The 23,360-nt window shown below is 37.4% G+C and overlaps 2 protein-coding genes across 10 annotated transcripts in view; one reads left to right on the forward strand and one right to left on the reverse strand.

The window, feature by feature from the left end:
• The window catches only part of STARD9 (StAR related lipid transfer domain containing 9), a 90,408-nt gene that overhangs the window by 45,261 nt on the left and 21,787 nt on the right, over positions 1-23,360 (forward strand). For all 3 annotated transcript variants that reach the window (XM_015864679.2, XM_032445053.1, XM_015864680.2), the window contains exons 9-23: positions 1,421-1,493; positions 2,393-2,460; positions 3,061-3,158; positions 3,350-3,550; positions 3,970-4,067; positions 4,373-4,450; positions 5,161-5,232; positions 5,881-6,060; positions 9,193-9,244; positions 10,094-10,231; positions 11,131-11,213; positions 12,238-12,341; positions 14,494-14,541; positions 20,586-20,776; positions 22,534-23,017. In XM_015864679.2, coding sequence (XP_015720165.1) covers positions 1,421-1,493; positions 2,393-2,460; positions 3,061-3,158; positions 3,350-3,550; positions 3,970-4,067; positions 4,373-4,450; positions 5,161-5,232; positions 5,881-6,060; positions 9,193-9,244; positions 10,094-10,231; positions 11,131-11,213; positions 12,238-12,341; positions 14,494-14,541; positions 20,586-20,776; positions 22,534-23,017 — 1,968 coding nt within the window. The remainder of the gene's footprint in view (positions 1-1,420; positions 1,494-2,392; positions 2,461-3,060; positions 3,159-3,349; positions 3,551-3,969; positions 4,068-4,372; positions 4,451-5,160; positions 5,233-5,880; positions 6,061-9,192; positions 9,245-10,093; positions 10,232-11,130; positions 11,214-12,237; positions 12,342-14,493; positions 14,542-20,585; positions 20,777-22,533; positions 23,018-23,360) is intronic.
• The window catches only part of CDAN1 (codanin 1), a 53,407-nt gene continuing 49,492 nt past the window's right edge, over positions 19,446-23,360 (reverse strand). For all 7 annotated transcript variants that reach the window (XM_032445059.1, XM_015864683.2, XM_032445058.1 and 4 more), the window contains one exon: positions 19,446-20,259. The gene's annotated coding sequence lies outside the window, so the exon portion shown is untranslated. The remainder of the gene's footprint in view (positions 20,260-23,360) is intronic.

Consider the following 23,360-nt stretch of genomic DNA (forward strand, 5'->3'; position numbering starts at 1 on the left):
ATATGTGGGAAAAGTTAATGTGTATATCCTCCCATAAAAATGCTGGTATGATTGTGAAGTAGTTGAGGTGAGAACTTTCCCTCCAATTACCCTGTGGGAGATGAGAAGTTAGCAATAATGTTTTCTTCAAATCCTGTGGAACTTTCTATTTCACTTTTGCTTTACAAACTTCAGAACTGTTCCCCTGTGTTTTCTGTTTTTTGTAGCGTTGTGTGCTGTTGTCTGCCCTTTACCTCATTGTTTGTCTTGGTCCTCCAAGATCTGGAGATTAGATCACCTTCTTCTGCTTCCTTAGTTTAGGCTAATTTAAAATTATGATGCACTAGACTGCTTGTGGCTTTTGGCAGTGCCGGGTCACATGGCTATAGAGTTGTAGAAAGTAGGGAACAATGCATAGTGGAGTCCTGGTTTTAGCCTCCTGTGGGACTCACAGTTGCTGCTCACGTACAGCTGCCATTCTCGTACAGCTGCCACTTTGCTCTCTTCTGCAGCATTTTTGGGCAGTACTCTGGTAGCTGAGCTAGTAACAAACATATGGTCTTTAAGTCCTTGTCTCCAGTAATAAAATTACATCACTGTCAATGGTAAACTCAGAACTTGACATCTGATCATCAATAATATGTCACTTTGTATTCAGAAGTCACAGCATAAGAGTGACAAAGTGAAGTACTTGTCACCTGGCTTCAGCCCTAGGAAAAAGTATGCTTTCTTTAAATTTGTCACAACAAAACGATAGCAAAGGAAGTAGTATTTCCAAAAGTTTGTTACTGAGACTCCCTGGGTCTGGCACCCATTAGCCAGAATCCATAGGACAGAAAGCTGGAGATGGGGAACTGGCCTGTCCATGTGAGAAAGAAAGGCAAGGAAGTGCTACTTGACTGAATTAACAGCATTCATTTGATACTGATAGACTGGCTAATCTCACTGCCCTTCTCTAATGGCGTGAAACTTACTTGCAACAGCCTTTTAACAGTAGGAATCCATGAAAGTGGTGTAGGAATCTTTTTGGACCCTTTGTGCAGGGCCAAGAAATAAGAACGGGTACAATATTATGAGAAAGATATTGGACTGGTACTTTCTGTGCTGTCTGGGATGAGCTGTATGATGCTGTCACTGGCTGTACTCTTTTGCTGTGTCTTACCCTTGTTCAGACTTTTAAACCAGTACTGTAGGACTCTTTTGGGATATTTCTTCAGAGTTCTATTGTGGGCAAAGCCACCCTTAGCTTCATTATGGTTTAGATCCATCTATGTCTTCTGCCAAACTTTGTATGAGCAGATTGAAGAATGAAACTTGCCACATTCACAAACTTTCATGTTCCTCCTTCTGCATCATTTTTTTCTCTATTTGTTTGTACTTTCTCTGAATACAGGGAAATAAGCCTTTTGTTATTGAATGGTTTCTTCTTTTTTTTTTCTAGAATTACAGCAGCAACGCATATTCACAATGCCAGCAGCAGGTCCCATGCAATCTTCACCATCCACTACACTCAGGTTAGCCATAAATAATCAAACTTCCTTTTCACTCTCAAAAAGCATTGTTTGATGTGTTGTGCATTGTTTAGTTGTCACTGTTTTGTGATATTTTTAATGATCTAGGTGGAAACTGTTACTTACTTCCTTTGGATCACGCAGCAGATGTGTTACACTTCCTACACCACCTGATTGTTTACTGAAGTATTCTTGTTCTTCTATACAAGACTGTAGTTGGCAGTGATGCTGTAAACTTGCTGCAATTAAAAAACAAAACAAAACAGTTTAAAGCTTTAACCAGCCTTTTGAAATGCCATATTCCTTGTAAGATGCTGTAAAAAAGTGTTTTCTGATGTCACACTCATTTCAGATCATTAATTGAAGTATATCATTTGTTTACCAGCAAAATTTTCTATCTGTCTGGCATTTCAGATGTGCTCATCTCTTTAGCACTTGGCATCTATTCCTCTCAAAGACAATGCACTCTTTCTCTGGAGGAATTATATCCTTTCTTGGCAGGGAAGTCTTCCAGTGATCCAATAGACCTTTTCTATCTCACATGTCTAACATCCTGTAATCACAGAACATTTGGGGATATTTTTCATTAGTTTCACAAAAGACCTTTGGAATACATTGGTGGAGAGTAACTGTACAGAATCTACAAGAAATGCTTTCACAGTTGCTAGGCAGTGAAGGGTTGGTTTTTTTTTTGAGAGGAAATCCACATACGAGCACAGTTTCTCTGTCAGCTGAGGAAGATGTTGAGTTAATGGTTTGAACAGAGTGAGTAAGTCAAGGTCACAAAGAACAGCAGCGAGAATCGGAAGTGTGAATTAATTTCAGACAAGAGAAGGCACCTATTTTATTGTCATTAATGAGTTAGGAGGAATAATTTTCCTTATCTATGTTATCCTTTTCAGGCTATATTGGAGAACAATCTACCCTCTGAAATTGCAAGCAAGATCAACTTAGTGGACCTTGCAGGCAGGTAATAATACACCAAATGGCAAAAAGATAATTTTATCTCAAGAGAGTGGTAGGACTGCCTTAATATTTAACCTTCAGTAAAGTGACAGTAAGTCCAAGTCTGTGTGCAGTAACAAGGAGCTAATCTCTGTCATCTATTTTTCTAGTATGGACATTGGACTTCATTGGGAAGGAGTTGCCTGACCACTACTTTGCTGTTGCAAACACTTAATATTGAGTTCTTTTCAGACTTTTATCCTTATTGAGCGCATTTTTTCAGTATCTTTTAGTGGAATTAGAAATCTGAGCTTGAAAAGAGTAGGGAGGGGGGGGAAAAAAGGAGTATGTTCTTAATTGCTTCCTAGCATGGGACGATTGTCATATCTCACTGTCTAGTTAGATCTTAAGCAGCAACTTATGCTGCTGATTGTGTGGACTTTCTGAACCAGAGAGTGATATTTCATGGAAAGTGTTCAAAACTTGTGGGTTTTTTTTATTTGCATGCTTGTCTATTTCTGTTTTCTTGTAAGGAGAATGTATGATGCTTTCCTATGGATAGTACGTTAATAATTAAACACATTTATTTGGTTTGCATTGTCTTTACCACACTTTTGTGTTTCAGTGAAAGAGCTGACCCCAGCTACTGCAAAGATCGAATTACAGAAGGTGCCAATATTAACAAGTCATTGGTTACACTCGGAATCGTCATCTCCACTTTAGGTAAGCACAGCGATTCCTTATATTCTGTGCTAGTGATAAAAGTGTAGGACACATCCACAATGTGTTATATCATAACAATAAAATCTGAACAGAACAGCTGTGGAGCTTCATAAACTGTAATATTTACGAAAACTATGTAGTCATGTCAGAGGATCAGCCATTTCCTGAGCTCTTCTGCATTTCTCCTTCAGCACAAAATTCACAGATATTCAGCAGCTGCCAGAGCATAAACACCCTAACGAGCGAAGGGGAGAGCAGTCGTGTGGACAGCCCCTCCACAGGCAGTGTCAGTGGGAGCAGACGACCAGCATACATTCCATATCGTGACTCCATCCTCACCTGGCTCCTGAAGGACAGCCTGGGGGGCAACTCCAAGACCATTATGATTGCCAGTGAGTTTCATTTCTGTTAATTGTTATGATTCTGCACTACATTACCCCCCTAAAATACAACTCTGATGAGGTTCATCAGCTGTATCACTTAGAATCTGACCTTGTGAAGGTTTTCATAAACACTTCACAGGTTACATAAGAAAATAAATACATGTATTTCTATTTGAGTTGTGCATGAAGTAAAGAATGTGAGTGTCTTAAATGTCACGGCTTTGATTAAACACTCATTTGTAAGTACAATCTTGTGAAATTATTCTCTATGAGCCTGATGAATCCTTAAGGATTTTATTGGATTTGTTTTCTAAAGAAGCAGAATTTTAAAAACAGAAACAACAAAAAAATAACCTTTTTGAAAAAGTATTTGGTTCAACTGAGTTCATCTTTTAAATAAAAACTACTGTTTGCTTTCTACTCATTAGCTATTTCTCCTGCAAGCTCCAGCTACAATGAAACCATGAGTACCTTAAGATATGCCTCAAATGCCAAAAATATAATTAACAAGCCCAGAGTGAATGAGGTGAGGCCTTAAGTTCTGCTTTTCATTCTTGTTCAGTTTGATTGTGTAAATTCTTTAAGTTTTCTTCAGAATATCTACTCTCAGAATAAAATGTATACCTCTTTTTCTCATGCTAATTGGGGCTAAATAGCTGTCTGGTTATTACAGAAATCATTTATTTCATTCCCTGAAGCTTAAATAATTTAGAATATCACACCTACTGTACATTCTTCATATCTGTCCCTTGTATTTCCATCTTTATTCTCTTTGAATGACTATGACAATGCATGTTTACTCTGTCTTTTATCCTTGTCTCAATGTTTCAGGATGCAAATGTAAAACTGATTAGAGAACTGCGAGAAGAAATTGATAGATTGAAAACTTTGCTGATGAGCTTTGAACTGGTACGTAGGAATGATTGTAGCTTTAATGGTGCTTTCAATACCTTAGGATTATCTAATTTCTCTCTTCATCATTTCATGATAATTACAAGACTAACAGCATTTCTGCCATTTCTCATTTTCCTGGTATAATATCAATAATCCTGAAGTATAAGCAGCTGCAGGATGATTTGAAAGGATTTTCTTGTCCTTTCATTGAGTTGGCTGGCTTTGTCATCCAGAAATATCTTGAAATTGAAGCCATTTTGTTTGTAGGGAATACAGAAGCATGAAGACAATGCAAAGTATTAATTACTGATGTGACTTCCTTGCAAGATTAATTACAGTCCTCTTTCCCAAAAATGTAAACAGCAATTTGGAGGCTTCAGTCTGCCTGTGCACTCTGTCTCCTGAAAGCAGGTGTGAGTGTCTAAGCCATAACAGTGCAGCTGGCATTCTTTGTGTTTTTGTCTTTGGAATAATAGTAGCATCTTGGCTTCCCATGTTATAGGAAGCCTATTTTCCTGGAAGACACTGGAACCACAGGAGTTATGTACACAGAAATCCCTCTGTTAATGCTCTTTTGCCCGCTTTTTACAGAGCAGTAGGCATCATTGAATGTCTGTATATTTTGTCCTTTTTCCTGAATTCACCTTGAAATCTTGAAAGAACATGCTTGCCAGTGGTGAATAACGAAACCAACCCTTAGATCTCTGTGACTGTTGTTTGAACAGAGGAATTCCAGTCCTTGGAGCGATGACAGAGATGGAAATCTGACTGAGCTGGTTCTTCAGAATGAGATGAAGGTGTGTATGAATCACCTCTAACCTTCTCCCATTCCAGAGGGCTGGGAGGGATAGCACTGCTATTCTTTGGGGCAATGATGAAAATGTTTTTGCATTTATCCTTTCTTGTTTGCTCTGAAAATGCAGGAAACAGTCATCCTTAATGTGTATGTTGCATGTTCTCTACCAATCTGTATTGAAAGCCTCTTGTGTCCTTAATGGGATGATACCATCCACTGCATATTACTAGGTCTGCACTATCTATTACTTATTTGAAAACCATCTCAGTGTATCACAATAATTCATTATACAAATCTTTTGTCTTCCAATATTAAAATTAAACCTCCAATTTAATTAAAGAAAATTATTGTGCAGTCACTGAATTTCTACAGAGATTTATTCACCAGAGATGCGGAGAGATTTTGGAGTCTCTAGTTGTAAGATTTACTCAAGCTTGTCAGGACAGGCAATTAAGCAGCTATCATGATCATATATCCTTCTGGTATTTTGGGAATGAGTTTTCAATTGATTAAACTACTTCAGTAGGTGGCAGTAGTTCCTACCCAGATTTTGTTGCTGGAGAAATGTTCTTTAATTAGAGCATTTACAAATGAGAAAAGTTCAACTGCTTAGTAAATGAAATTATTTCCTCTCCTGTTCTCCTCAAAGATTGAGCAACTGACCAAAGACTGGACAAGTAAGTGGATGGACAGGAAGGCAATCATGGATGAATACAGTGTGGACATCAACAAAGAAAAAGCAGGAGTAACAATAGATTCCAGTTTACCTCACCTAATGGCAATGGATGATGATATCCTCAGCACAGGAGTGGTGCTGTATCATCTCAGGGTGAGATATTGTCCCTTGTTTTGTTTTCCCTATGAATTAAAAACATGTTTTATTTGAGAAATGGAGTGTGGTTAAGGTGGCATTACAACAAAATTTAGCAAAAAATGGCTGCTACAATCCACTAAAAGAACAAATACTCAGATAAAAGGAAAACAGCAGCAGAAAAGAACACACGAAAATGGAAGTGAAGGAGAATTCATATACAGAATAGTAACTTTATCTTTTATGAATGCATGCACAAATGATAATGTGCATGCAATAATGCGTGGTATGTGAAGTAAGTACCCAAATTAGGCTTTAGTAGTTTGCCTGCAAAACAAGATGATAGGTGTGCGTCTTTGTAAAGGTAAATGATGGTGCCTAAAGAATACCAGAATTACTGGTCCAGATTTTAGTAGCTTGTATACTCAAGACAGGAATATTAGTATAACTGTAGCTTGAGTATAAAAGAGAACTCTGACAGGATCAATTTGGCAATGACTTCTGTTTATAGCTGTTGCTGCTTACATGTAATAGATTCCACATCTGCAACTTGAATGCAAATTAATCATGATTCTGTTTGACTGGTTATTTTCCAGAGTCGGGTGGAAATCCTGTCTTCATAGAATTTGCTTTTCTGTGTAGCTACTCTTTTAAGAGATTATTATTATTATTAACCAATAATCTTTATTAACATCACATAGATCTTCCTCTAGGTTGTGGCATAAGATGTGAGTAACTTGGTCAAATAGTTTCAGAGTTGTTTGTCTTTTTTTTAAGCCAGGGCTTAGAGGTAAGCTGGGCTTTAATTTTTTGAAGTTGTTTAAATGAACAGAAGTTAAGAAAACATTGATGCTGTTTAAGATAAGAAAAAAAAAAGATGGATAAGCACATATTGAGAGGCACACCTGTTAGCAAAAGATAATAACTAAGGAACAAGTAATAACATCTAGTGCTGATCAACATGCTTAAAGCTTTACTACTCCATCATTAACATAAAAGTGTTTATTCAAAGTAACTATCACTTAAAAGTTTTTGCATTATGTGCAGTTTGCAAACATTAGATATTTTCACATAGTAATTTTAACAGCATCTGAAGTAATTTAAAGGTATCAATTTTGATAGATAAGCCTAGTTTGAAAGGTCATCTTCTGAGGTTATTAGGCAGAGCCTCTGTCAGACTAACATCTTTGTTCCCTCTTTCTTTGCTTCTAGATGCTGCCTTTTCTTTTCTCTGTGCTTTGCGTCTTTTAGACTCTGGTGTCTATTACCTTCATCTGAACAGCAAGAAGGTAAAGCCCTAGTGGGTTCCTTATATATAAGGACTTCGATGTATTGCAGAACTTTACTTAGTGCTTGAGAGAAAAATCATGGCATCAGTCTTCAGATCACGTGTAACACTGTGTTTCTCTTCTATTTTCTTGTTATTCTATAGTGTTAATTGCACTAACCCACCATACTGTGCTTAATGAACCTTTCTTTCTTAGGTTCCATTCCTGTTTCTTGCTTTCATTAACAAAAATACCTTTTTTTTTTTTTTTTTTTTTAAATCTTAAAAATATGAGATTTTTCACAGCATTTAATTGCTGTGAATTCTATAAGTCAATACAGCTGTAGTATATTTTTCTGAATTAAATTGTATTACAATGAAGTATTTCAGAATACTGTAAAAAAAGTTTCATCTAGCAGGATAATCTAGCTTGGTCAATGTGATAATTGATGAAGCAGTGATTTGGGAGTTAATTTACTCTCTTTGCATAAGTCATGTGGTGCTAGTTCACTTGGTTTTGTGAGGTATGATAAGGTTTTCTACAGGTGGCTATTTGGTGGTTGAGTCCACTGAATGTTAAGCTGACGTTTCCTCCAAAGCAGGGAAACTGGTCTTAATCTATCCTGTCAGCCTTTACAGCAAGGGCGAAGGTCTCAGCATGGTTTGTAGCAGAGGGATTTGTTTGTTCAGTTCCTCCAGTTCCCTGGTGTTCAGAGATCCAAGCTACATGAGAAACTGAGAGGCATTTGTGCTCTTGATCTCAAATACAATGTAATACATGTAATTACTCGTAACAGTATCATCTTATAGTAATGTGCAACCTTCTTTTTCCAATTTTGAGACTTCCAGTTACTACTTCTCATTTCAGCTTTAAATCTAGGCTATAATATGCTTGGAGCAGAAACCACATTCAATTTGTTCTCATGAGAATATGGAAATCAAGTACCTTAATGACCATGATTAATTTAAAAATCACTTACAGTGTCTCTTCAGCTCTGGGAAGTGGTTTTGCTTTGTTTTCCTAAGAAAAAGGACAGAAATCAGTAATGGAATATACGAGGCAGGTGTTGAATTTGCTGCCTTTACTAGTAGTTTGTTCTCATTGTAACAATTAAATGACATGACTTTATTGGTGTTTGAACTGAAACTTAAACATGCTGTCTGTCTTACATCACTGGCTGATAGTATGTTTTTGATCTGCTGGTTCTTGAGACTTTTATTCCTGGGCAGCTCTTTCCTATGAAGTTATTTCATGTTCAAGTTTGGGAACATATCTGCGTACATTTATCAACAAAAATTTATGGAAGAAGTTTACCAGCAGTGGTTACTTTGAAGAATCAAATAGTCTCTGATATATATGTCCTTTATAAAACTGAAATTCTGTTACTTTTATATTTTGATATTGTTTTTGTTTTTTTTTTTTTTTGTTTTTTTGAATTGAGAAATCTAAACATACCTGGTTAACTGAATAATCATATGGTGAATTCCTTCTTCATATGTGGGTATTTAATTGTAGTAAAACAATGTCATTTCTGTGGAAAAATCAAAATAAACAAAAAAACAAAACAACCAACCCAAAACTCAGTATAAAAGTTCAAAGCATCAAAACTTGTTTTCGTGTTCAAAATATTTGTGTTCAGCATGTTCCAAAATCACATACTGAGGGTTACTCCATCCACTGGAGTCATAATAGAGGCTGACATAGCTGCAGGATATAGTTGTTGATCTCTATAGCAGACAAAGTATTATGTACAGTTTGCTCCAGAACTGAGAGGTTATTTTTTTCCAAGTATTTGCTAAGATTTTGTTCCAGAGCTTTTTAATCCTTGTATAGAATTTATCCTTGCTAACTGGCTTACTAGATTGATTGTTTTTTATTTTAGGAAGGAACAACCAAAATTGGAAGGAGTGATTCAGACCAAGATCAAGACATTGGTAAGAGAATCCTATTGCAGATTATTTTATCATATGTTCAGGTTGAAACAAGAGGTTTATGCTTGTCCGTGTAATAGCCAGCTTACATTTCCATTTGTCAGTTCTCCTTGTAGAAGAAGGTAAGCAGAAAAGAATAGTTACGTAAGTTGGCTTAAATCTTGTTTGTTTATTTTGTCTAAGAAGTCTGTCAATGGAAGTGACTGAGGTCTCTTTAGCAATATCTTCACGCATGTTAAAGTCTGTTATGTTTAGAAATATCTCTGTCCACCATCTAAATCTTGGTATGTCCTCTTTTAAACTGGCAGCACATGTGATTGTGGTCCTCTGCCTTAGGAGAGCTGAAAACCGTTTTGAATGTATTTTAGATAGAAAATGTAAATTACTCAGAATATTTTTTTGTTTCATTTGTTCCTTAGTTTTAGCAGTCAGAATCTCAAGATGATAATGAAATGGATTGAAAACCAAAAATAGGACACTTTCTGGAATTTCAACTTTATTTCAAAATTTTATTCTAATGGATTAGTATAACCAGTAAATGCTATAATAGCATTAGGAAGAATTTGCACACCAGCTTACAAATCAGAAAGCAGCTTAGAGTTTTCCAGAACAAAAAATATTTTGAAAGAGAACACTGTTTTCAGTTCTTTTTCCTTTTTTTTTCAATATGGTTTGGTATTGGGCTAATAATCAACAATAATAATTCACTGTCCTTTTTCTGCAAGTGAGATGGTTCTTTGTGGTATGAAGTATGCAGTCATAGGTTAAAACCACGTGTTACTCCAATCTTGAGGAAAATACAGGATACCTGACCCCTTGAACAGATGAAATAAAATCAGGTATACATTCTAGTTTTGAAGGGGCGGTGGATTGAAAAGGACCACTGTATGATAGACAACAACTGTGGGATCGTGACGTTACGACCACTTCAGGGAGCATACTGCACTGTGAATGGATGTGAAGTCACTGGATCGTGCCGTCTGTCACAAGGTAAGGGTTGCTTTTTCTGAGAGTCATACATTACAACCAACCTATTTCAGCAGTTTAGGGACAAGCTTTTACCTAGCTCATGCAGAGCTACGAAATGCATCTTTCAATCTACTGCTGTCTAGCACTGCAAGCCTTGATGGCTGTAGCTTTCAGACTGAAACAAGTAAATTAACTACATACAGGAAGTAAAATAAAGACGCAGGTGACAATATTAAGACAACTTTTGGCAGCAGTAGTTTGTAGCCTTCTGAGAAGAAAAGACCTGTAGTCTAAGTCAGTGTTATGGAAAATAGTGGAGACTGGCTTCAAGCCAGCAGACCACTAGTGATTAGGTAATATGGCTGAAATGACCTTCAATTTGTTCATGGTGTGTTCGGATAATGGATACATAGCCATTGAGTCATAGGTTATGATGAATAAGCTTAGCTCAAATGTATTGGGCTATCATGTTCTAAGGTTGTGTTTAAAAATAAAGACCCAGTTACTGGAAACTTGGATTGTATTAAAAACAAGTTTCTGATAATGCATTTCTTTGTTTTTTGGTATAAAGCCACGCTGGTATTTAGTATGGGAATGGGGAATTCAGTGCTACATTGGATTTGCAGAGGACCCTATGATTAGTTTGGATGCCATCATTACAGCATGGTAACTTGCTGTTCCCTTGTGGCAAACTTAAAATAGTTCTCTGTTCTGTGAATGTCGGAAAGTTGTTGGTCAGAATACATTTTTTTTCTTTTCTTTTTTCTTTTTTTCTTTTTCTTTTTTTTTTCTTTTTAACAAAATATTTTATAGTGTTTTAAATATGCAGTAGTGTTTACACAGCAGTCTAGAAACCTGAATGTTCAAGGCACCATTTGTTGTATTATTTCTGTAGGTTTCTAATTCATTTTTGTTTACAGGGGCCCTTGTTGTCCTGGGCAAGTCTCATAAGTTTAGATTCAATCACCCTGCAGAAGCTGCTGTCTTAAGGCAAAGAAGATCAGTAAGTCCTAAGGATCTGCATTTTTCTTTTCTAATTTTCCACCTATTTCCTGATTCTTATTGATTTTCCTTTTTATTTTCTATCTAAAAAGGGTGCCTGAGAAAGGTCATATTTCTTAACATTATCAAATTTGCTGACTTCATTTCCTGCACCTAATGGCCTATAGTGACATAAACTTTGTTGGAGGACACTATTTCTTCTTTTAGATGCACTTATAAAATGAAGATGCAGATCACTTGAATAATTCAGTATTTCCTATTTCTAGTCATCTAGACTACAGTGGGATTGAATCCTAAAGGCAGAAGACTGCCATGAAGAGGCCAATTAAGAGTCTTTCCATTTTTTGATAATATTCTGAATATGTGCTGTCTTTTTGCCTCCCTTAATGAGATGTATTAACAGAAGTAGAAAATTTTCAGGATTAAGTGCTTGAGATTTGTTAGACCTGAAGACATTTAACTGTTACATACACTGGAAATAGATAAAACATTTATTGATGCGGTAATCAGAAGAACAAACTGCTGCAGGATACTCTTTGCTCAGCTATTTAAATATCTCATCCTCCTCCAAATGAAAAAAAAAAAAAGTAAATTTTCTGATTTAAGACACAATCATATAAATGATACTGGCAATAAACTTCCTTTTAAAACAGTATTTCACATACTAACATTCTGTTCTCTCTACTGTCCTTTTGTACTCACTTCTGTGGCTGAGATAAAGGGCTTAACTTCAATTTGCTTTCATCCTTTATTTCTTGATTAGTACAACATGCTCTACATTTAAGTAAAGCTGCAAGCATTGGTGTCCTCAGTAACAAATTCTTAACAACTTTCCAGATTACTGAAGACTAAGCAGAACTGTAAGTGTCTGAAAGCTCACTTGGGAGATATTATTATGCGTATCCTGCATATTATACAGTATGGCATGCAGCAATTAGCAGCAACACTATTACTGATATGTCAGAACTTCCTGGATTGCTGTGATTATTATTATTATTTTTTCCCCATTGTTCTTATATGCTTAGATTAATGATGTCCCACCTATCTTGAGCTGTGGAGCTTTGGACTGGCTCAACTTGGATGGAAGTCACACTCATTCACCTCACTATATCCTTTCTTCTCTTCAAAAGTAAGTTTAAAAACATAAAACAAAGCTATTTCTCCTGTGGTACAACCTCAGAAGTAAGGGCTTTGTTCAGATATAACTGAGTTGTATATAGAGTAAGTTCTATCATGTTTTCAGCTGGTCAGAACCAAGTGAAAGTGTCCAGGAAAATACATTAGCTAAATCTCCAGTTTAAAAATGTTAATATATTCAACCAATAACTTTAAGAATTATTTATTGATACACAATGAATATTAATGTGCAATCAAGAAAATGCTTTGATCAAGACTGTCAGGCAGTCTTAATTCAGTTTAGTTGCACACATGTATTATGTTTTTTTATGTACAAGCTAATCTATACTTTTTGCAATATTCTTCAGTGAACAGAATAGACTTTTCTCAATATGAATCAGGATTTAGCCAATGTGATTATCAATTCACTTTCCCTGCTGGTTTGTTTTGAAAATAAGATTTGTTTGATTATAAATTCCCTGTAGCTCAAGTAATATCAATCCCTTCATCTCAGAGGGCAATTGAGAGTTTCTGAGTTGTGTTTTAAGCTGAGCAATAGACAAGACGTAGACTGCTTCCAAACTGTTCCAGGTGTCCAAAGAGCTGCTCACATCCACAACATCTAGTATATGCTTTCCTTGAGAGAGACTTTCTGAAAGGAAAGTATTGGTGTGATAAAGACAGTGGTTAATATGTATCAGGTATATCAGGGAAATGGATTAAGATACATCCTGTGTTTCGATGTATAATATTATGAGTGTAGGAGAACTAAATGTAATTGGGTTCTTTTTTCTTTTTTAATTCCTCTCAGCCTGGCACATTCAATTGACCTGTCAAAGGCAAGAAACAGCCATCTTCTCACTCATATCTGTTGATAGTTCTGCTTCTTGCTAGAGTGTTTTTATGTGGTTACATACTGGGAATCTTATCTATTTCTGGGGAAGTATCTCATCTTGTTTTTATGAGCATAAAATGTTTTCCCTGTTTTGAACATCTCTTCATTCTTCTATTCGAGTGGCTTGCTTTCCATCTTGGGTAGTGCGTTTCTTTGTGCTCTCTTTAACTTACCTAATCTCTGCACTTATTATTATTTAATTTGCTGCAGTGGTATTTTCTATACAAAATGCTATTTGATATTTATTTCTTCATTTAGTTAAACCATTTAAGAATAATAGCTTTTCTAATTGCATCAGAAGTAGATGCCACATTGATCATTACATGGGTTTACACATAGGCAGTGGAGCATTTGTTATAGAACTACCCCTAGAAACACACAGAGAAATCTGAAAGCACTGCAAGCAGTTTAGTTCAGTGTTGCACTTGATTTTGTCCTTTTTAGCCTGACAAGACTGAAAAATATTTGATTGTTTTTTCAGACCATGTTCAAGTAACAAGTTCCTTTCTGTTGATTAGATTTTCAACCACTTGGACAGGGCTATGTGTATTATATAATGTAACTTTACCTGAGACGTATCCCAAGTGTTTCAAATGATTATTCTTCTAAAAATGAGAAGTATTGCTGTATTGATTTCATGTTACTTTTATGAATATCCATCTATTAGAGAATTAAGCTGTAGGCTGTATCTAAATCAGTTTTCTTTCACCTGACAAAATCCAGTGATGTTTTCTTTTTTTTATCCCTTGAGTAATTATTTTGGCAAAGGCAAGCTGAACTGATGCACTTGGTCTTCCCTTTAAATAACCTGCAAGCCCATCTTCCCTTTGGACAAATAGCTGTGCTCATGGAGGGAGCTATGGTCAAGAAATACAGCTTAGGATCTGTAATATGAGAATAAAGTGAGATAAAAAGTCATTCAAAATGCCTAGCCTTTGTGGAGTCAATGTCAAGTGCTAAAAATGTGAGGTACTTTATAAACAGTAATATAGCACTGAATGAACTACACAGAGTGCTTATATACCTGGTGTCTTGTCTCAGACAGAGAGGTACTTAGAGGAGTTATATAAGAATGGGGTAAGCTATTTGTGTATTTCACAGACACACACACGCTCTTAATAGTTTATATATGCTTTTCCAGTTGCTACCAGTCTGCATCTTAGAGCATTCTCCTACTGAAAATTATAACATCATCTCTGTGTTTAAAAGTATTCAGTGATTCAGCCTTCTCTTTGAACATCTTTGTGATTTCCTCTTTTTGTATTTACAGTAAAGTATGTACAAACTGCAAGGAAAAAAAGAGTTCTCCAGAAGTAAGGTAAGATATGTCTAAATCATGCTGAATATTTCGGCCCCTCTAGCTTTGCCTTTCTCTTATTCTACTTTGATTTCCTCCAGAAGAAGCAGACTAGGCTCTAAGCTTTAATTTGACTTTATCACATTGAAACAAGAATCTCTACTTGCAGCTGAATTATAAGCATGCAGGCTGTATTTTAAAGCCACAACCACTGTGGGATTTACAATAAATTTGATGTCCATAGCAGGTACTGTAAATTTCCATTAGTACATAAAAATGTCTTCAGGCTAATTGAGTTCTCTGCTGGTGAGAAGAAAATGGCTTCGTGGAAGTGTCCAAACAAGAATTATCAGTTCAAGCTCTAAATGTACCTTAATATATTTTCAAAAACGAGAAAGAACATTTTTTTACTGTTAAGCCCAAATATTAAAACCTTAAGCTTGAAAATTGATAGGATTCGTTGTACTTGTTACTTGGCTGCTTCCTCATATAATCTACTCATAAGAGTCCCTGCACTTCACATTTTTGATGCTCACTGTCAGCAAGCAGACATGTGGAAAGTTTGTGGCTGACAACTATGATCACATGACATATGTAATCACACATTGCATACGTATAGATAACAAAGTTCTTGCTCCTATTTTGCCTTTATCCCTTAAAAATGAAGTACGTGTAAGTGTAACTCTAATTCTCCTTCTGTTCTGGATACAAAACAAACTAAAAAACCACAGGATTTATTTCATTAGAGTCCAGTAATGCAGCAGTACATAGAGAATAGTAACTGCTTGGAAAATGGCTACTGAAAATGCAAGACCAAAACAAAGCATAAGAATGTGGAAAATGTTACTAAACAAGACAGGAAAGAGCATCTCTAAATAAAGCATCCGATACTGGGGAACACAACAGAATTCTCATGCTACCACAGTACGTTTAAAATATCCTCTTGGTATTGCAGAAATCATGTCAGTGTTCTTACTAACAGCTTACACTTGAGAATTTCCAAGTGCTCTACAGATGCAAATTAAAGAAGCCTTTTGCAACCCTTACTCAAATATTTCACAAAGAAATTGACTGTAACTTGCAGCAAAATAGTGGTCTAGTAGGGGAACTGATTCTATATAAAACAGAAATCAGAAAGGAAAGATTTGTGGTAGAATGTAGTTACAGCTGAATTGGAACTTAGCAATGCAGCAATGACCTTTAATGGAGTGTGTCTGTGTCTTGCGCTTGTGACTTCTTGCCAAAGGCAGGTCTATTTTAGAAGCATCTTTAAAGGATTGCCTTAACTAAGTCATTACCTTTCTGTCACTTTGGGGATTAAGTGAAGCAAGAAGAAGTTTCTTTGTGAGAGAGCTAAAAAAAAAAAAGAAACAAAACAAACCTGTGAGCAAACCTGCCAACCAAAAATCTGAGTGATATTTTATCTGGTGGTGGCTTTCTTCAAAGGGGATTCCTTTGTGCATGTTTCTAAATGTCCCTTATTTCCAAAGACTTCTGACTGCTGGCAGTTGTTACTGATTTCTCATTTCCATCTCCTGCCCCTCACCCCCCAACTTTTGCTTTGAATTGTGTGAGCAGCATTGCTTCAGAGCTCCTTCATCATTTTTCCTTTTGCTTTATGGAGGTGGAGGGAGAGGTCTGAGCACAGTGATAGGCAGAAGCAAATGTATACAGTCTTTGCCAGTCCTGTGCTGTGTGATGCTTGCTGCTGTGTGATACTGAGACCCCGCGGGAAGGGCCCTGGATTGGACACGTGTAGAGGGAGGAGGAGAGGATAGAGCAGGGGGGAATGTGTATCAGAGGATAGGCTGTAACCCTGACTTGTGATTGCTCGCAGTGCTGGGATTTGCAAATGTGCAAAATGCCTTGCCAACATCTTTTTTGCCTGCTTTATTATTAACTCTTCTTCCTCTGGAAAAAAATCATTAGTAAAAGAAAGACAGACTTGAACATCAGGCAGACAGAAGGACTAACCTGCTAACCTGACTGGTGATTTCATTAGGAAAATGGCAAATCTCAGCTTTTAGCAAGTATTCCTTGCATTTTCCTTTTTCTTTTCACTTGAGTTTCTCTAGCTGAGCTGTAGGATTTTGTTGCAGAAAGCATTCTGCCTCAGCGCAGAGCTACCGCTGCCATAGTTACTGAAAGCTGCATTATGCTGTAGGAGCCGCCAGCCTCTGCAACAGCAGTAGAAGTGTTTGGGGGAAGAGGGGAGGAGAATTGCAGAATAGGATCCCGGAGAGCTGACGACAAAACAGGCTGGAAAAAAAAGTGGATTTACGGATGGTTCATTTAGCATGCGTCATGCAAACTTTGTGGAGAGAAAAATGAGACGGAAAAACAACCCGGCAACATGGGTATAATATGAAGATTTTCACAGTAATTTGTTATCCTTATTTTAAGATTGCTGTCTTTCTTGTTGTAATTTTAATTCCTGTTTTTAAAGGTTTACTTGGTGGGAGGGGTAACTGTTGACACTTCTTGATGCATTTGGTATACCCAGAAATCTGCATGCTTTTATGAAATATTATGTAGCGTTGCATTTATTTTTAATGCTGAATGCCAGAGTATCCACGTCCTGTGAAATGAGGATTTTGTTACCTTTGTCTTGATATGAAACTGTTTGTCTTAATGTTTATGCTGGGGTTATATTATCTCCTGCTAGAGCTGTACTGGGGGGGAAGGTGGCTGTGGGAAGGAAGGAATACAAGCAATAGCAGAAATTGATCTGTTCTTGATTGCTGTTTCATAGGATTCCTGTATTTCAGGTCTACATTTAATAGTATATTATTAGTTAAGATACTTTAGATTAAAGAAATGACTGATATTTTTGTCTGTTTCAGAATGTTATATTCTTATGCTAATTGAATTGGTTTTTAATTTAGTCACTCAAATACCTGCTATAAGAACTCTTTTGCAAATTATCCACTGGCTGATTTAGCCCCTGAGTGGGTGTGAATCTGTCATTTTCTTTTGGGGCCACTGTCATCTCGGTTTTGAGTTTAATTTATGGTATGATTTCTACAAACTAGCAAGGATGTGTTGATGTGACATAGCGTATTCAGCAGCAGAAAGGGAGCATTCTCAATTCATGGTCTTGGTATCAGCAGTTCCTGAGAGATAGGTCTGTATCTCCAGCCTGAACCAGCCAGTCATTTTGCTCTCATGGTCAGTATCTCACAAGCAGAAGAAAAGCATTCCCTCTTCTGCCATAATACCTGTGTTATGTAAGTGGCTGTGCATGAATTTTCATTACCTTTTTCTCTTGCTTGAGAAAGCTATTTTTAAAAAGCAACTTAGTAAGAAGCTTTTTGATGTTCAGTCTCCTGTATTCGGAGCTGTCCTTACTAACCTGCCTGGCTTTTGTTTTTACTGTTAAATATTAGGAGATAGGAGATGAGGCAAAGGGGCACAGAAACAGCAGCAGAACAGCAATTTGTATATATACCCTCAGCAGTGGTGAGTTGATCAAACCACCTTTCATTACAGAAACTTTCACCTTATATAGAGCCCATCAGCCACCTCACCGAGACAAGGCAGCAATAATACTGTGATGGTTGCTGTGATGTGTTTCTTTTCCAAGGTTTAAAGCAAAATGTGGCTATGCCTGTGTACTCTTTGCCCTCACAGGGTGCAGTCATAGTGTGGAGCTGTAAGCAATAACATTCGTTTGGCCTGCATGGTGTTCTGCTTTATGTGCAAACACATGTGCCTGCTGGAACAGATCTTACAGTTTCATGTTAGATCAGCAAAAAAGCTATTAACATCTCCACGAGGGAATATGCTAGTGCTGCTGAGAACAGCAAACATCACGCTTCTGTGTCCATTGTTTGCACTGCTTATTCTCCAGCTCATTCTAATGTATGGCTGGGAGTTGGCTTCAGCATTGTTGGAAAGTATGAGCTTTTTACCCTCTCCCAGATGTAAACAGATGTTATTTAACTTCCTCTGCAAGCATTTTTTGAGGTCTTAGAACATAATGCATTTTCCTAAAAGGAATTTTATCTTGTTTTACTAAGTAGGTGCAGAACAAGAGTTCTTTGTCTGGCCTTTTCTTAACAAACTGCTTTTCAGCATTATTGGCCATAACTTATTCTGTTTCCTCAGTCCCATACAGAATACTGCTGATAATGTTAAACAAATAGAATTCATCTCTTCTAATGCTGAGCTTTCTGATGTTTGATGTGGTTAATGGACCCTCCTTGCTCTTCTTGGATGAATGTACTTTGTTTCTTTTGCATGTGTCTCAAACTAAGTGACTTTCCCAAGGCCATGCACTTAAGGTCTCAGATATTCCAGATGTGCTGCCACCACAGAAATAAGAGCCTGTATATGTCAGCAAAACAGACTAAAGTCTCTTCCACCATCAGTATTTTGCAGAGACTTTACGTTTGCAATTGCTATAAACGTTTATTGCTTTTAATACATTTGCAAGAGGAGGCTTCAGCTGACATAAAAGCTCTCTTGAGCTAAGAAGTGCATAAGTAGTCCTTGCCCTCAAGACCTTGCAATGTAAGTGCATGAAAGTACAGAGGTGATATAACTGCTCCAAAATCATTGACATTATCTATTGCAGTAGCAGCATAATAAGCTCAATTATACTGCTGCTCCATTACATTTCCCTTGGAAAAAACGTGACATAACCTGGAAGCCTCATTTGTTGAAAACTTCCCTCAAAGTTACAGTTAAAACTGTGGGAGCTTTTCCAAAATGAGACTCTTCAGATTTGTTTCATACTCAAAAAGTGATTCTTTTTTAGTTAACCAGCCTACCTTTAACCTCTGCATTTGTCCCCCAGTAGCTGATGTCACTACAAACAATCGAACAGCTTGCGTATGAAATGGTCATAGGAGTCTTTCAGTGAAGCAGTGAAGTTGTGTATTTAAACTCACTTCAGGTGAATAAGAAACCAGGGAATCCAGTCCTATTTTCTGGAGTTCAATCACCATTTATTAAATAGAAATAAGTACACGTGAATGATCATTGAAATCTTAGCAGTCAAGTCAAATACAAACAGGTCTTGGAGCCCCCTATTGTAATTTGTTTCTGTAGGTCTCAAATAGACTCAAAAAATTAGAACATGGAAGGGACAAAACTTGTACTCAGTTTGCTTGCACCATGCCAAGTAACTGAACAGTACATGCTTCTCTTCTGTTATTCTCATCTGCATTATGTTTACATAAACATCAAAAACAAACTGAATTCTGTTTTGCTCAGGTGAATGAAAAAGGATCAGTAGTATTTTCAATTATTGAGAATCTCAGGTCTTTTATGTAGTCAGGTTTTCCTGCTGCTTCCTAAGAAAGTGAAAATGGATGTTCAATCTAGAGGGACTCCATCAGATGTGTAGAATTTAGCTACTTGCTTCACCTGCTCTGTCTGCTAATCTGGTACATAAGTTGTTGCTGTAGAAATAGCTGCTTCAAACACATGCTAATGGTTGTAGATGACAAATTCTGATGTAGCAAAGGTCAGATGCTCGTTGACCTTGACAGTGATTTTACAAACAACATGACATTTGGTGCAGTCAGGAAACAGGCCACGTGGAGGGACTGCGTGGAGCTGTTTACAGGATAGTGACTTCTGATCACTGTTTTACTTCAGGTATAGATGCAGTAACCTGTACTGGTTGCATACAGGAGAGAGTTGGGTGATTGGGTTCTTTCCTTTGTGCTGCCAGAGATGTTCAATGTAATCTCAGCAATTCCTGTAATTCTTTCCAGGTTTAAGATTTTTGATCTGTAAGGGGGAAAAAAAAAAGGCTTTTCATTTCTTTTTCTTGTTTTTACTGCTATCTTTCTGGCGATGGAATTTTCAGTTTCACCATCACCATTTTCAAGGGGAAAGCTGGCATTTCTGACACTTCCAGGACTGTAGCCTGCTGTGATGTGCATATACTCTCTACCACCATGAGTTCTTTGTGTAATGCACCCTTACTGAACAAAGCAGTATCCTAAATGTTGTCTCCCTTTAATAAGTTGTCTCCCTTTAGTAAGATGACACGTTGTGTTACAAATGCTTGGTATTTTTTTCTTGTTTAAATTCACTGTCAACATTTCTAACAGCATAGACATAGACACTGTGCATGAAGAGTACAAGAAGAAACTGAAAGAGCAGGAAGCTTTCCACAGAAAACAAATCCAACAGCAGCAGCTCTATGTTGAGGATTTAAAGCAGCAGATCCTCAGAGGACAGGTCAAAGCAGAGAGAGAACTGGAAAATGACCAAGCCCTCATCAACCAGCAGATCCTAGAAAGTAAGTACCTGCCTCTCTCTCACTTTCCTTCTGTAATTGCATTCTTTCATCCTCTTAATGTTTTTTGTCCTAGTTAGGCTTCGTATTGTGGTGGAAGTTTTTGTTGTAATTTTGTTGGTTTTGTTGTTGTTGCTGTTGTTTTTTACAGCACAGTACTAATTTTCTCCTATAATTATCTCTCCTTTGAGAACAATTATAAAGCTTTGATTATCTTTGCAGAGCACCAGCAGCACCGTTTAATTAGTTCTACAGGTCTTGACTGGGATAGACAGCACCAGCACGTTGCTCCTCCCGTGGCACCAAGCCTCTCATCTCCCCAGTTACTCCCCATCCTGTTTCTCACTAGTTTAGCTCTGATTGCATCTGCGGTACAATTCTCCTTTGCATCAGCGTAGACAGAATCTTCTGTTGTATTTTATATTTTTCTTTCCGTTTTTCTGTGCTGCATAGAATGGATTGGATTGAAAGGGACCTTAAAGAACCTCATTTCAACCCCCCAGCCACAGACAGGGTTCCCATCCACCAACTAGATCAGGCTGTCAGGGCTCCATTCAATCTGGCCTCAAATGCCTCTGTCTGGGCAAAAACAGCTGTCTAGGCAGCTTGTTCCAGTGCCTCACCACCCTCTGAGTAAAAAATGTGCTCCTAGGTAAGATACTGGTGTTATTGGTTTGACACAAACTTCAGCTCTATGCTAACTATACCATGGAAAGCTTGAAATATTTAGAAATCACAGAATTTCTGAAGATAAAGGATCTTTCAAAAGCTCAGTGAAAATCTTGCTCTCTAACTGCCAAGGATCACTTTGAATTCAGATTTCATTGATACTGGTTTCTTTGTTTGTCTCAATGGGAGCCTAATATACCCTTTTTTCTCACTTTTTCCTGCATCTTTTGATTTGTTCTGTGGCCTCTTGTTAGTAACTGTTAGTTAGGGAGAGACCTGATTCACCTATGAAGATGTGTTGTGATACATGTTTATGGGAGATTCAATGGAACAGAAACTAATGACTTAATGTACGCAGGCAGTACAGAGCTTCTCCAAAACATCTTTCTTGAAGCAAGACCTGTTCTCTGCTCCTGTCTAGTTCCACTATTCAGCTGTGCGCATATGAAGCTTAGCCAGACAGGCAGTTTTTGCAGCCAAATATAATTCTTTGCTTGGCAGCCCACTGGAGTTCTTTTGCCTTATTTGCACCCTCTTTTCCTCAGCTCCTGACAGAGGCAAGTTTGTGAGCAGACATTAATTGGCACCTTAGAACTTTCAGGTCTATTACAGGGACACTCTCACCTGCCAATTTAGAAAAAGATTAAGAATATAAACATATGTAATATACTCTTATAAAATAATGCTAATCAGTTGGTTTGTTAGAAAAGCATATTTAGCATTTGTGAAACTTGGGGAAAGTCCATAAAATGGGAGAATCTGATTCTCTTTGGGAGCAGACTCCCCATTTTATGAAAAAATATGCACCGACAGGTGATATGAGTTTGTCTTTTTGGGATGTGTTCATCCTGATAACAAATGGTTGTGTCGATTTCACTTGCATCCTTGTCACGAGTGTTTTTGATACATTTCACATTTCAAGCACACTGCATGCTAAAGTGCTCATATGCAAGGTACGTGGGTTCCCACCAGGCATTTACAAAGTGTTCTACATAGCAATTCTGCTCTTAAAGAAGTTCTCAAGGTTAATTAAATTAATGAACAATGTTTTCTCTATGATTTTTACTATCTTTCAATCATTTTGTTTACAGACCAACAGTGGCTTATAAATGAGAGTAACCAACTAGCTGCCCTTCAGCAACAGCAGAGGGAATTTGCAGTGCAAACAGAATCTACGCTGTACGCAGAGGCTGAGGTACAGAGCAGCCTTGGTCTGGAGATCTCTCCTTCGCTGCTACAACAGAACAAGAAGAGATTGGTGCAGCTGGAGCTCTTGCGAAGGTGCTCCTTAAAAAAGGCAGAAAGAAACATAAGACGTAAAAAGGTCAAATTCCAGCTGGAAAGAATAGTCAAGAAGCAGAAGTTATTGGAAGCTAAGCAGAACTTAGAGCAGCTGGAAGCAAACTGCTGGCTCAGTGAAGTTCATGCGAAACAACCTCACATCCCAAATGAAAATACTGTAGTACATGCCTCTGTGGATCACCAGTTACAGAAGAGGAGGAGGTCACTGGGTTCAAGTTACTCGCTGCACGGTCAGCATTCATTCTGTAACCTCCATCTGCCCCAGGTGCCCAGGTGAGTCAGCATCTACCAATTCCTCTGAACTGCCAAATATAAATTAAATTCATGGTATTTTCACTGGCTACCTATAATCCAGAATGCCTTTTAGCTTACTGAAACAGTTTTTAAAACATGTGATATCACTTAGTATATGGTATGTCACACTGGAGCTGTTTGCTGCTCTCCTTGGATTTATACAGAGACCTCCTTATCTGACATGGTCTTGCTGTTTCTTTCCTTCCTCCGTCAATCCCTTCTGCACTTTTTACCTCATTGTGATTGCTTTCCAGAGCTTGTTCAACTTTGTTCTTACCTTCTTCGTGTTGCTGGTCAATATTTGTTTCTGCATTATTTTATT

Source organism: Coturnix japonica, chromosome 5, assembly GCF_001577835.2.
Source record: "Coturnix japonica isolate 7356 chromosome 5, Coturnix japonica 2.1, whole genome shotgun sequence".
Classification (NCBI taxonomy): domain Eukaryota; kingdom Metazoa; phylum Chordata; class Aves; order Galliformes; family Phasianidae; genus Coturnix; species Coturnix japonica.